This window comes from Echinops telfairi, unplaced genomic scaffold (assembly GCF_000313985.2).
Source record: "Echinops telfairi isolate 266 unplaced genomic scaffold, ASM31398v2 ScPeMD7_18;HRSCAF=68, whole genome shotgun sequence".
Classification (NCBI taxonomy): Eukaryota; Metazoa; Chordata; class Mammalia; order Afrosoricida; family Tenrecidae; genus Echinops; species Echinops telfairi.
The window spans coordinates 1482701-1496605 of record NW_022103915.1 but is presented as its reverse complement, the minus strand read 5'-3'; the positions used below and the strand labels follow the sequence as shown (position 1 = coordinate 1496605).

Here is a 13905-nt window from a genome sequence, read left to right as displayed (position 1 = left end):
CCCCCAAAAAGTAAAAAAAAAAAAAAAGAAAGCAAAGGTGGCACTTAGTGAATTGACCCAAGCTGTGGTGTTTTCATTTGCCCCCTGTACATGTAAGAGCTAGACAGTAATTAAGGCCAAAGAATAATTGATGCATTTGGATTTTGTTAGTAGAGAAGAATATTGAATATATCACAGACTGCCAGAAGAATGAACAAATCTGGCTTGGAAAAAATGAAACCCAGAAAGCAGACTCCTTAGAAGTGAGGATAGTAGGAGGTTACCTCACATACTTTAGATGTGTTTTCAGTGGACATCATGCTTTACAAAGTAGAGGGTCGGTGCAAAAACAGAAAAGCCTTCGGTGAGATGGGTTGGCCCAGTGGCTGCAGTAATGGGCTTGAGCGTAGCAACAGCTCTGAGGATGGTGCAGGGCCATACGTGGTTTTGTCCTGTTTCACATGGACTTGCTATGAACCTGAACCAATTGGGTGTCATCTAACCACAGCAGTGTACCCACATGTTGTGGCTAGAGGCTGTCATATTGGACCTATGCAGTTCTAGAGACTTGCCTTAATGGGTTTAATTTTTTGGACCAGTGTCCTTCTCGATCCTCTCTTTATTTTGGTCGGGCTAAACTACTCACTCTTAAACTCCTTGCTCTGGAAATGACTCCTTTGTAAGGCTCAGGACCCCAAAGGTTGTATTGCCTGGACAGCACCTTGTGTGGGTGCCCTGAAACAATAGCCAAGTATGTATTCATCACCATTAGCTATGAATGTGAACTTCAGGAATATTTACTTTAATTCCAGGATTCTAAAATACAGAATTTGTTAGCCCTACCTTTTAAAGATACCCTCTTTACCTCTATGTTGGGTTTTTGTTTGTTTATTTGTTTTTACTTTCTCTGGACTTACTCCATCTGCATTCTGTCAGGTGGAATGAGTGGCCCATGTGTGGACACCTGATTTTGCAATTGAGATGAAGATGTAAGTAAGTTTGAAAGCATAAACCCCTTGCAGCAATAGGAGAAGATATATGGCTATTTACATTGTGAATTTCTCTTCAACCCCACACACTGAGGCAAAGGCTAATCAGCTCCACTCCATAAAATCCAGTCTTTGTGGAAGCAAGGAGCAAACTGCTGAGACTCACAACCATGTGCATGAATCTTAAGGGGGTTCTACTCATTGAAGCAAACCAGTGTCACACAACCACTCCCTAGACAGACTGGAAGGACAGTGTAACAGAGATGGGAGGGTGCTGGAGTCAGCAACCACAGGCTGTCTCTGAGGGGACTGTTACGTCCTGCCTGCTGGACACACAGGTCCACATGTGCTAACACAAGGCCCAGGTGAGTACAGGTAGGACCAGGGAAGTGTTTGGAAACTCTGACTTATATTTGATACATGTATCATATCTCCCAGGCAGATTCTCAAGCCTTAAAATAGTAAAAACTTGTGATTTCTAAATATAAATTATAAAAGTTTCCAGATAAACCAGTTTGGCCAGTAGCCACTTAAAAGTCCTGGTCATTAGAATTCTTCTGATAGTGAAGAAAAGGTCAGTGATGAGGGTCATTTCTTTCCGCACTTTACTAAATTTTTTTTCTACATTCAAGTTTCCAAATGAAAAGCATATGTGCTCTCTCCATTGGGTAAAATTAAACCTTTTTCATTTTACTTTTAGCTCCCCCAGAAGTGCTCCCCACCCCCTCCTATTTGTAATCGACTAAATATAAAGAAAACTGCCATAAGAAGATAAGTAAGGTTCCTGAGGATGGTGCAAGCACCGGGCAGAGTCACTAGGTGGCGACACCCGCCACCTCCCCAGGGTCAAGGAGGCGTGTTTGGGGTGGTTCTCCAGGGTTTCCACAGGGCAGCACTTGTCATAAACTCCCAGGAACCCACTTCCAGAAGCCTCTACTCTGCGAGCTCCTGGGCTGTTATGGGATCTGTGAGCGGCTTATCATAGCTCTCTGTGCATCCCACTCCTCGGCCAGAACTATCAAAGAAGGCATTGCTACTTAGGAGTTTGTTTATTTTTTAAGTCAAAGATGAAACCTAAAACAAATGAACCATAAAACTTGTTTTTGTTCATCATCCCACGGGAGCAGTTGGTGATGTGGGGTCATCTGTGCAGCAGCCCTCCTTGCATGTTTCCAAAACACAGCGCCAGGAGCCTTCAGTGGGAAACCCTGGAGGAAGAGGAGCATGCTCGAGACCATTGCATGCACTTGGGCTTGAGCTCCGGTATTGGGAAGCATGTACGAATGGGAAGCTTCTTAAGAAGAGATGGTGCTATTCCACATTTTTTAAGATGCATGACTATTTTCTTGGAATTCATACACTGTTTATATCCCTCGGATAAAATGGGAAATCCCCTCTGGCTTATAAAAGTTGAACTCTCTCTCCTTTAGCCGGGCCAGCTATTCCTTCCGTTGTGGCGTATCCAAAAAGGAGTCAAACGAGCGCTACAGATAGTGACCTTAAAGAAGATGGGGTCCCCACCCGGAAGTCAGGTGGCAGTGTCGCTGGAGGAAAGGGGATCGCTCCAGCCAGCCCCATGCTCGGCAACGCCAGCAACCCCAACAAGGCAGACATCCCTGAGCGCAAGAAGAGTTCCACGGCCCCGGGGGTGAGTACTGCGGCCCACTTCCTGCTGGCTGGGCGGGGTCAGCAGGACCCAGGTGTCTTTCGCTCCTGGGTTGTCCTCTGGCTGGAAAACCTTCCCAGCTGTGCCTCCAGGGCTGGCAGTTAGCCTCTCAATTGGGCCAGACCTTGAAAGGTGGGAGCGCTTCAGTGAGAGTGGAGGCTGGCAGTGTAGCCACAGACCCTCCAGTCGTCTCCTGAAAGGAGCACTAGAAGGCCAGACTGCTCCCAGGCCAGGGAGATGCTGTGTTGGCTGAGCATTGGACTGGTAGCCACTAAGTCGGCAGTTCAAACATGCTAGCCACTCGGGGCAGGGAAGATCAGGCTCCCTGCACCTGTAAAGACTTACAGCCTCAGAAACCTGTGCAGGATTGGTAAGAGTTGAGAACTAGCTCAGCTACTAATAATAATCACCACTCGTGATACTGTAATTTAGTGTGAAGAGATTTTATAAAACCAAGTATCCGTATAAACTAGAATATGCTACATTTAAACTATCACGTGTTGCTCTACCATTAAATTGATAATAAACTGTGACTGTGCATTCTGAAGGATCTGCTAGGGGAGAAAGTACGTGGAGAGAGTGACACCATGTGTGATATCCCCAAGTGACACCCTGCCCTGCCTTCCTCGACTAGCTGCCACCCCAGTGCAGAGCCCAGGGAAGCCTGCTCCTCTCTGAACTCTCTCATGCTTCCTTCAGGGCCTTGGAGGCCAGGGCTACATACAGGTGCCAGGAAGTGTGCCAGCCCCAGCCCTTGGCCTGCTGCTCAGAGCAAGTCCTGGTGTGAAAGGACTCTGCCTCCAGGTGCCCTGGAGTGTGCCTAGGGCACACTTCACTTTGCCCACTGGCATTTAATGACATTGTCAGAGAAGGCTGAGGACACTCCGCCTTCACCACTCAACCCTGTCGCTCCACTTCTCTCCATGCCCTTTGGAGATCATGTCCCCATGGTCTCGGTCACCTTTGATCTTCAGTATATGGTCCTCTCCTGCCTCCCTCAAGGGCATAGTGCCGTGTCTGGTTACAGTCCCGTTGTCTTGTCAAATCCCAAGGTGTTCCCTCTGCCCTTCCCTCTGTGCTCGCAGTGTGTGCGGAGTCAGGCTCTGGCAGAGAGCAGAGCTGCTGGCTTACTGCCTCGTCTGCAGGTTAGGGTGGCCCCCCCATCATGTCAGCCATAGCCTGGGACAAGCTGTGCCCCACAGGGTTTTTCAGGGGTGGGTTTTGGGAAGTAGATCACCAGGCCTTGCTTCCAAGACTCCCCTGAGTGGAGCCAGCAGCCAAATGCAAGCAGGCGAGTACTATCATTACCACCCAGGGACTGCTGGAGCACCATCTTCACTAATGTCACCTTTAGAGAGTATTATTTGCATGGGTTAACTAATCATTTATAATTTTCCTAAGACCAACGGTTTAAAAATTCATTTTCATAGAGTAACGCAGCATCTGGTGGAATGACGAGGCGGAATACTTACGTTTGTAGTGAAAGAACTACAGCTGATAGGCATTCGGTCATTCAGAATGGAAGAGAGAACAGGTAGGTATGGGTGTACCTGTTTGCAAGGAAATTAGTTTTTTTCCAAGTGAACCGGGCTTTTATTATCATAGTAATTCCGTTCTCAGCTGTAAGTTTTCTCACAGATAGGTTCAGTTGAATGCTGGTTTACAGTGAGATTCCAGGATTCTGTGTACAAACTCCCCCCAGCCCCCCGGCTCCCCTTCATCTTCATAGCTGAGGGGTTGGGTGAATCCAGAGTGTCCAAGAGGAGAGTGGTGCTTGAGGGGGTGGGGGGTGGCGCCAGGTTAAAGGTCAGATTACCAGTCCTCAGAAAGGGCTGCGTGGGCAGGCTGGTGTTGGGGGAAGGGTTTGATTAAAGCAGTGTGCCTCTAGAACTTGTTTTCCAGTCTACAGGCCATTCTGTTCTTCTCTGCTACCTAGAGAGAGATCTGGGGGTGATGACGTCAGACCTTACTGAGAGTTGTAAAGTGAGATTTGGGTTAGTTCAGAGGTCATGAGGTAGAGTTCGCTGGGGTGGTGGGGGGGGGGGGCAAAGGAAAGCAAGGAGTCTAGTCTTGAGAGAGGAAAAGCACGTTCTTAAACGCACCCTGTAGGGAACTGGCCGGAGAGCAGGCTAGTGTGTGTTGCACTGGCGGAGCTCTGTGGAGGCTGCCCTCGCCGCGGGTCTGCCAAACCCCCAGGATACGTGGCCTCTGCCCTGCCAATGTGGGGAGCAATGGTGGTTTCACTCTGGATGGAACTGTGCTCTGGGAAGCCTGTGGCCCCAAGAGTTGAGTTTGGAAGAATCCAGAGGATGCCAGGCCCAGGTGAGGGAGGGCATAGTGCACCTGCAGGGAAGAGACAGCAGGGGAAATGGGACAAGGGTGCTGATGGTATGGACAGAGTACAGAATCACACTCCATCCTCAAGATGCTGAGGTCTGCAGGGCACCTGGCACAGGAACATGAGGTCCAATTTTTGCTTAAGCTGTACATCCTCTGGTCATGGGCAGCCATTGAGGCTAGCTGAAGAAGAAGATCCTGGGGTAGTGGAGGGGTGGAGGGGTTGCACAGGCTGCTCGGTGCTCTGCGGGTGTGTGAGTGAGGCAAACAGGCCGGATGGGTCCCATTGGTTTCTGTAGGAAGACCCAAAGAGTGCACCGAGTCCTAGATCCAAGCCTGTGATGATCTGGGAGGGTGTGGTGTGTGTGTGTATGATTGCAAGTGTGTGGTGGCCTGGTTCTGTGTGTGTGTGTGTGTGTGTGTGTGTGTGTGTGTTGGGGTTTCGAATTATGATGATTGTGATGATGCCCAGAACTGACAGGTTTTTCATTCTTTTATTATTAAAAGATCATTTTACCGGGGGCTCTTACAACTCATAACAGTCCATATATCAGTTGTTTTTTGTTTTGTTTTTAATCTTTTTATTGGCGGTTCATACAACTCTTATTACAGTCCACATGTACATCCACTGTGTCAAGCACATTTGTACATTTGTAGCCATCATCCTCAAAACATTTGCTTTCTGTGTGAGCCCTTGGTATCGACTCCTCATTTTCCCCCTCTCACGCCGCTCCCGCCTCCCCCACACATCACTTGTGTCAAGCATATTTGTACATATGTTGCCATCATTATTTTGTAAACATTTACTTTCTATTTTAGCCCTTGGTATCAGCTCCTCTTTTTTCCCTCCCTCCCTCCCCACCTCATGACCCCTTGATAAATTATAAATCATTATTATTTTCATATCTTAGAACATCCACTATCTCCCTTGCCCCACAGTTTCTGTTGTTCATCCCCCTTGGGGGGTGGGGTTATGTGTCGACCGTTATGATTGGTTCCCCCTTCCTCTCCTCGTCTCTCCACCGTCCCTGTACCCTCCTGGTATCGATGCTCCCATTCCTGTTCCTGGGCTCTGAGGTCTTTCATTCTTTTGTGATGGGTCATCTTGAGTCTGGTGCCTTCATCTTGAAGGCATCGGTGCCTTCAGTCCCAGCACTGAGATGCAGCCATTCTGTCTGTAGTGCTCTGCCGGTGAACTGCAGCTTCTACCTGCTGCTTGTACTCTGTCTCAGCAGATGGCTGCCTCAATTCTCGCTCTTACTCATTTTCGCTTCTAGAAAAAGTTGGGAGTTCTGTTTAATTTCTTAGGACTCGCCTTGTGGGCTTTTGTGTTGATTGCTAGTTGTTGTTAAGTGCCATCGAATCGGTTCTGGCCCATAGCAACCCCGTGCACAGCGGAACGAAACACTCCCCTGCCCTACGCCGTCCTCTCAGTGTTCCTGTGCTTGAGCCCATCATTGTAGCAACAGTGTCAGTCCATCTCCCTGAGGCCTTCCACTCCATCCCTCCCCTGTGTTTTACCAAATATAATGCCCCCAACAACTGGTCTCTCTCAACATGTCCAGAGTACCATATATACTCACGTATAAGCCGTTTCAGCACATTTTTATTGCAGTTTTTGTGGTAAAACTAGATGCCTCGACTGAGGCGTTCAGGTTGGCTTACACTCGAGCATATACGGTTCGTAAGACGAAGTCTCGCCAGCCTTCCCTCTAAGGGGCACTCTGAAGAGGTCCTGGGATGCAGATTTATCCAGTGTGACCCATCTTTTGACTTCTTGGATACTGTTTCCATCACCGTTGATTATGGCTCCAAACAAGACAAAACCCTTGACAGCGTCAATATCTTCTCCATTTATTATGATGTTTCCTTTCAGTCTCGTAGTGAGGATTTGGTCGTCTTTTTCGTGAGTCGTCGTCCGTGTTGATCGCTGCAGTCCTTGGTCTTCATCAGCAAGTGCTTCAGGCTCTCCTCACTTTCAGGAACCAAAGCGGTTTTGGCTGCATATTGCAGGTTGCTAATAAGTCTTCCAATCCTGATGTCATGTTTTCCATATCATCTAGCTTGTATGGTGATCATCTCAGCTTACAGGCTGAAGTGAGTTTGATGAGAGGATGCAATCCCAATGCACACCTTTCTTGACTTAAACCTTGCAGTATTTCCTTGTTCTAGTTTCACAATTGCCTCTTGATCCATATATAAGTTCCGAATGAGCACATTGAAGTGTTCTGGAATTCTCATTTTTCTCAAAGTTATCCATAGTTTATTATGGTCCACTCATAGTTAATAAAATTGCGTCATCAATAAAGCACAGATATTCTCTTTGAACCAAGATTCATCTGACGTCAGCAATGATATCCCTTGTTCCACGTCCTCTTCTGACTGGGGCCTGAACCTCTTGCAACTGGCTTCCCATTAATGGATGGCTACACCGTATTTGGGTAATCTGTAAATGAGTACCAGCATGCATTAAGAGTGATGCTATTCTGTCGCTCAGGCATTCTGATGGGTCACCTTTCTTTGCAGTGGCACAAGTCAGGATCTCTTCCAGTCAGTTGGCCGAGGTTTCCTGGCATAGGCAAGTGAGTGCTTCGTCAGCTGTTGAAACATTTCAAGAGCATTCCGTCAACTCCTGGACCCTTGTCATCTTGTTTTGGGCTAGTGCTTTCAGATATGCTGGTTTTCTGACTCTAGGTCTTTGCATGTTTCATTATAATATTTGGCTTTGTCTTCTTGAGCTGCCCTTTGAAGTTTTCTATTGAACTCTTTGACTTCCATGTGCCTTAGCTTCTCCACGATGAAGAGCAAGTCTCAGAGTCTCTGCTGACGTCCGTGTTGTAGTCCTGTAGGACAATAGAGCTACTCCGTAGGGTGTTAGACAGTCTCACCGTGGGACCTACAACTCAACTTGCAGCCGCAGCCGGCCACATAATCACTGGGCTACTGGGGCTCCTTGGTGGGTCTCTGCAGTGGCCATTGTTGTCAGCTTGCTGGATGTCCTTTAGCGGCCCCAGCCGAGTGGTGTGCGATTTCCTGCTGAGACATCAGTGGGGGCTTCTGCTTGCACCGCCCACTTATGTGGTCTTATGCTCTCACCTTTAAAGTTAAGGATCCTGGAGGTGAGTCCTGTGGGTAGCTGCTCTAGAACCCTCAGCAGTGTCAGAGAGCGTAGTCCTCTGGAAGGATGCAGATGGAAAAGCAGGTGTTTTCCGGGGGACATGTGGCTCTGTCCTTCCCAACTGGTGTGTGCAGAGAACAGGTCACTCTGTCTATCCCAGGCAGGCAGAGGGGTTGACTTGCCTAGCAGCTGAGGCATCAGAAAGTAAAGCTGAGTCAGCTTCTGGGCACCCCAAGATGATTTCTCCTGGAGACAGTGAAGGTGCCAAACCCCACCACTGTGTGAGCTGAAGCTCTTTGCCCTGGCTTCTGTCCTAGTCTCAGGGTGGCCTACCTTGGGGTTTCCTCTCAGCCATTCCCTGTGTTTGTGTGTCCCTGTGTCCCAGGGCTTTGCCCCTGCCCCAGCAGGGGATCCTCTGTCATCATTGGATCCTTAGTGTGCCCCCAAACAGTCCCGGTGCCTGTGTGTCAGTGACATCAGCACATGCTCACTGTACCCCTTTTCTGTGGGGAGGGAAGCCCTTGATTTCACCCTTCCTTACTGTGGATGGCAGTCCCTGCCTTCCTCTCGGCCCCAAAAGTCCGTGTGTGCCTGTCCCACTGCTGCCCCACCCCGCTCGGCGTCTGGTTTCCTGCTGCCACCTGCCACCACCTTAAGAACAAGGAGGGGGCTAGGGGGACTGATCCCAAGGGCTCAATAGGAAGTAAATGTCTAGAAAAGAACGATGGGAATAGATGTACCAATATGTTGGATACAATTGATGTGTGGGTTGTAAGAAGAATTGTAAGAACCCTCAGTAAGATTATCTTGGAAAAAAACCCAAAAACGAACGAGGTGGACTGCCCCTCTCCCCTGCAGTGCCCTTCCGGATCAGAGCGCTCCAGTTGCATCAACGCACAGTGTTAGCAGCGCGGCCACCCCCGACCGCATACGCTTCCCCAGAGGGAGGGCCATTCGAAGCACTTTCCACGGCCAGCCCCGGGAGCGGCGGACAGCCACGTACAACGGCCCGCCAGCCTCGCCCAGTCTGTCCCACGAAGCCACACCCTTGTCCCAGACTCGCAGCCGGGGTTCCACGAATCTTTTTAGTAAACTCACTTCAAAACTAACCAGGAGGTAAGTGCTGAGTGCTGACAGGGTACAGACCGCTTATAGGAAGAGCTGTGGGGCGGGGAGAGTGGGGGCACCTGCTGGCAGCATCCTAGCCTGTGCTGCTTGTTCTGTGTGGTATCCTTTCTGTCCTTGAGACTAGGGAAGAGGCAGGGTCTCCGCAGGGTGGGGACACACTGGCTCTGGGGGATGGATCAGGGTTCCGGGTTCAGTGGTCACTCGTGGCAGGGACCCACCCCCAGTTGAGGGAGGCTGCACGGAACCTGGCCCCCAGCATCCCATGGAGCAGGGGATCTCAGAGCTTGGTACCTCCAAAAATTTTCCTGCCAGCAGGGCAGGATGAGGAGAACCTGGCGTATTCTCAGAGGACAACGATGTGTGAGCAGACTAGACTAAGGGCCCATGGCGACTTTGACCAAGGAGGACTTCTTTCTATCACTATGCCAAAGGGTCCAGGGGTCTCAAAACATCCGGTGCTTCAGGAGGAAATAGAAAGATAACCACTTTGCCCCATAAGCACCTGCCCTACCACTGGGAGACCTAAGGCCTCATCCCTTCCATTATTGCCTCAGCCCTGTACACCAGACTGGGCAGATGAGTAACCTGGCCTAGGGGGCCCCACCTGCACCCAAGCAGAGCTGTATGGAGTACAGTGTCCCCCATATCCCTGCTCCTTCTTCAGAGATGAGGCTGAAATGGAATCTGCCGCGGAAATGAGGCCCCCGGTAGGCCCCAACCTCCACCTCAAGCCCTTTACCCTGCTCTGTGGTCAGCTATCTAACTATACCTCACACATCATGCAATCCTGGACTTGTTTCATGGTCTCCTGTGCTTGAACTTGGTCGTCTTAGTACAATCACTGACAGGTGTAGGCCACCTGCCGTGGACCGAGGGTTTCACCTGTAGCAGCTCCTTGTGGCCATAGATGACTCAAAGAGACTTGAAATCTCACATGACAAAGAAGCTGAGCTTGTCAGCCTCCAGAGGAGACCATGGCTTGAGCCCCCACCATGCTCAGCACCTGCTTCCTTAGACCATCACCCCCCTCACCCAGGACCCTCACCTCACCATGCTCCCTGCCAAGGTTACTTTGAGTTGGAATCCCCTTGACAGCAGTGGGTGTGGGTTTTCTGGTGTATGTCTGGTTCTGAGGAATGCATTTAATTGATCCATGGCTAATGTCAATGTTTGCTTCTAAATATTTTCTTACAAGTAGAGATATTCTGACATTTCTACTTAAAAGATCACATATTCATGTAGTGACCTAATACTCTGACTGTTCAACACAGTATCCCTGTGTGTGAAGCATTGTCCATCCACCAAACGGGTCCTAGTTTAGTGGTGGTTTTTCTTTCTCTCTGTAATTGACTAGAATTTCTACTTAACTTGTGCCAGTTATTTTTTGTTAATTTATTTTTTTTGGCTTAATTTCTTTTAGAAACATGTCATTCAGGTTTATCAAAAGGTAGGATTTATATGTGCACATATTTTATCCAATCCTCACCCCCAAATGACTCCTGCAATTAACATCAGGTCTGGCTTTCTAGCCTTGTATGGTTTTTTCCTTAAAAACTAAACCTCCTGCTGAGAACTAAATGCTTATTTCTTTGAAAGGCACGTTTGGACAGAAGTGCCCTAACTCTGAAGGGCGTTTAGAGGGATGTGGCCTCTCGGCCCGCCTGCGCATGCTCTGTGCATTTCCTCTCCGGTAGAATTATTTAGCATCAAAATAATTCTGTCTCCATACTAATGACACTTGGCATGCTCCTGTGTGAAGAAGGGGGTGTTTAGTGACCTTATGTGCTATGAATGCCCATCCACAGCCTGGGAGAAGGTAAGTGGGCATATTTTGGTCACTTCTGTCACCGAGCACTGAATTGGCACGGGGCTTTGAAATGCCAGTGTAAGATGCACAAAAGTCAAGCCTGCGCCCTTATCTGGTCTGGTGTCCTTGGAAACAGAGGTGTGGGCAGCTGCCACGGCCACAGCAATCACCTTGGCAGAGGCCAGGGCCACAGCACAGATGTCTGCAGGGCTCTCTGACCATCGGAGAGGGACTGGCCACTATTTCACCTCAACTCTTGTCCTAAGCCTTACTCATTCAGAGGGGCCACAAATGTTGTTCTGTCTTAGAATTTGCCGCCAAGGGGGCCATGCACAGCTGTGCCTCCTGCCTGTCCTCAGAGGACAGGCCACCTCGGGGCCACATCCTCCCTGATGCACATGCGCCCAGGGGCTCACTGATTGCCCAGGGGCCACATTTCTCCTTGGACAGAGTTTTGTCACTGACTAGAATATTGCCGATGGGACTTCCCCTTTCCTCAGAAAAGCCAACACAGTGCTCGTGGCCTGAGAGCGGCCTGAGAGCATCCGGCAGCCGAGCAGCTCGCAAGTGCGTGTGTGTGCATGTGTGTATTCCAGTACTGCTATGTAAGATCTCTTTTCTCTTTCCCACTTTTGCGTTCTTTCCATTGAGGCTTCCAACTGAATATGAGAGGAACGGGAGATATGAGGGCTCCAGGTGAGGGAAATGATTTCTGTTTTAAGTCTCTTAAAGTACATCATGCATGTCCATGGCACAGGGGCCCCATGTTCAGCTTGGTGCAGGTTCAGTATGGAGGTGGGGTGGCCGCTCCCCAGTTGGCCACATGAGGGCACTCCCACTACAGGTTTCATGTTTAAATGACTTGCTTTTCAGGGTGCTGATTATCTGGTTTAGGGTCACCATGCAGGTTTAGGGCTCATCGAGCCCATAGTTCTATGCCCCGTCCACTGTGCTCCCCCCACAGCAGTCACTGCTTGGCTGTGTTAGCCCCTTGAACTTCTCAAGCCCCGCTCCACATCCCACCCTCCCACTCCCACTCCCACTCTGGCCTGGGTCAACGTGATGGTTCCAGTAGGATGGTCCTCTGGTCCTCTGCATCAAAATGTGTAAAGGCAGGGATGTACCTGGTTGGGTGGTGGCGGTGGCTGGGGGGTGGGGTGCATGCGCTCACACATATAGAGCCCTCCTGGAACAGCCAGGCCCATCCCTGCCACCCGCCCACAGCCATTGTCTCAGGCACCAGCTTGCTGGAGAACCACTCCCTCACTGTCCTGGACCCTTCAACCACCACCACCCTTGCCTTCCAAGCTGCCTTCTCTCCCTGCCACACAGGCCCCAGATCCGGGTCCCTGTTACACACAGAGAACAAAAACAAACCCCTGCCACTGAGTCCGTTCCCACTCAGAACAGCCACTTGGCGCAGGAAGCTTCTAGTCAGTGCTGGCAGGGCAGGGAGAGCTGGGTGCCAGGGAGGGTTCAGCATTCTTATCCTGGGTGTGGATGCTCCGCCCCCACAGAGGTGCCTGCACACGCAAGGGATGAGAGCTGTTCGTGGCGAGACAGTGCTTAAATGCCAAGGAGCTGTTCCCATGGTGCTAGGCCTCCACCTGCCTTCTGTGGGCCATGCCCAGGTGTGCCCTTAATCAGCCTCAGAGCCTGACAGTCGGCTTGTGTCGCTGGGGTAGAAATGGGCCTGCATGGAGCAGAGAGGATAGGCGCCGCCTAGCTGCTACACCCACAGCAGCTGTTGGAGCCGAGAATGTTGGGGCACAGGTGCAGTGTGGGCTATGCTGAGCTGCACTACAAGCCCCCTGTAAAGGGGCAGTTCGATGGTGCCCCAGCCTAGCCCCTGTGAGTGACCCCGTACCCTGGCTCGGCCTGTCTGCTCATCATCTCCTGCAGGAGGCTCCAGCCCTCTTGTCCCTTCAGGAATTCTATCTAGCAAATCATGTTTGGAGTTGTAATAAAGGCAAGCTGCCTGGTGGCGCTTTTCGAGCCTGGTTTACAGATGTGGGAGGGAGAAGGTTGGAGGGTGCCTTCTTCCAGTGGGGTGTGTAGTGGGCCAGCAGCAGTGGGTTGCTGCACCAACTCCGGCTGGTGTGCTGTGCACCTAACACTCACCCTGCCTTGTGCATTCCAGTCGCAATGTGTCTGCCGAGCAGAAGGATGAGAACAAAGATGCCAAGCCCCGCTCACTGCGCTTCACCTGGAGCATGAAGACCACGAGCTCCCTGGACCCTGGGGACATGATGCGGGAGATCCGCAAGGTCCTGGATGCCAACAGCTGTGACTATGAGCAGAGGGAGCGCTTCCTCCTGCTCTGTGTGCACGGCGACGGGCACGCCGAGAGCCTGGTGCAGTGGGAGATGGAGGTGTGCAAGCTGCCCAGACTCTCTCTCAATGGCGTTCGGTTCAAGCGGATATCAGGCACATCCATCGCTTTTAAAAATATCGCTTCCAAGATTGCCAACGAGCTCAAGCTGTAGCTCTGTCATTACGGTATAAATTACGCAGCCGTTTCAAGTGTTTTCCAGAACACGGAGACGTATTTAGAACCCTCTTTAGGCAATAACGTCTGCATCTTCTAAATCATGATATTAAAGTCTGAGAATGCGCGCACGCCCGGGAGCAAGAGCTGGCCTTTTTTCTGTCCACGTACACACTACATGAGAGATGCGTGACGCCCGAACAGGTCTCCATCACACCCCTCCTGCCCTAGGGGTGCGTGCCTGGGACGCAGCTGGGTCCGGTCCCTCAATGGGAGATCATTTGGTGCTAAAACGTTGACATTGCCAAGGAGAAAAATACTGAATTAACTACATATTAACCTTCAGTCTTGTGGTTAATTAATAGAGGTTTACAGTTCATGACTGTGGTTTTG

The 13905-nt window shown here is 50.3% G+C and overlaps 1 protein-coding gene across 5 annotated transcripts in view; it reads left to right on the top strand.

Annotated features, from left to right (window-relative positions):
• Positions 1–13643, top strand: part of MARK3 (microtubule affinity regulating kinase 3) — an 84628-nt gene extending 70985 nt beyond the window's left edge. For 2 of the 5 annotated variants that reach the window (XM_045287710.1, XM_045287709.1), the window contains exons 13-18: positions 2399–2616; positions 4065–4168; positions 8948–9205; positions 10638–10664; positions 11676–11720; positions 13165–13643. In XM_045287710.1, coding sequence (XP_045143645.1) covers positions 2399–2616; positions 4065–4168; positions 8948–9205; positions 10638–10664; positions 11676–11720; positions 13165–13510 — 998 coding nt within the window. In that variant the 3' untranslated portion in view covers positions 13511–13643. The remainder of the gene's footprint in view (positions 1–2398; positions 2617–4064; positions 4169–8947; positions 9206–10637; positions 10665–11675; positions 11721–13164) is intronic. The other 3 variants (XM_004698810.4, XM_045287711.1, XM_045287712.1) reach the window with 3 other exon arrangements.
• Positions 13644–13905: the final 262 nt, after the last annotated feature.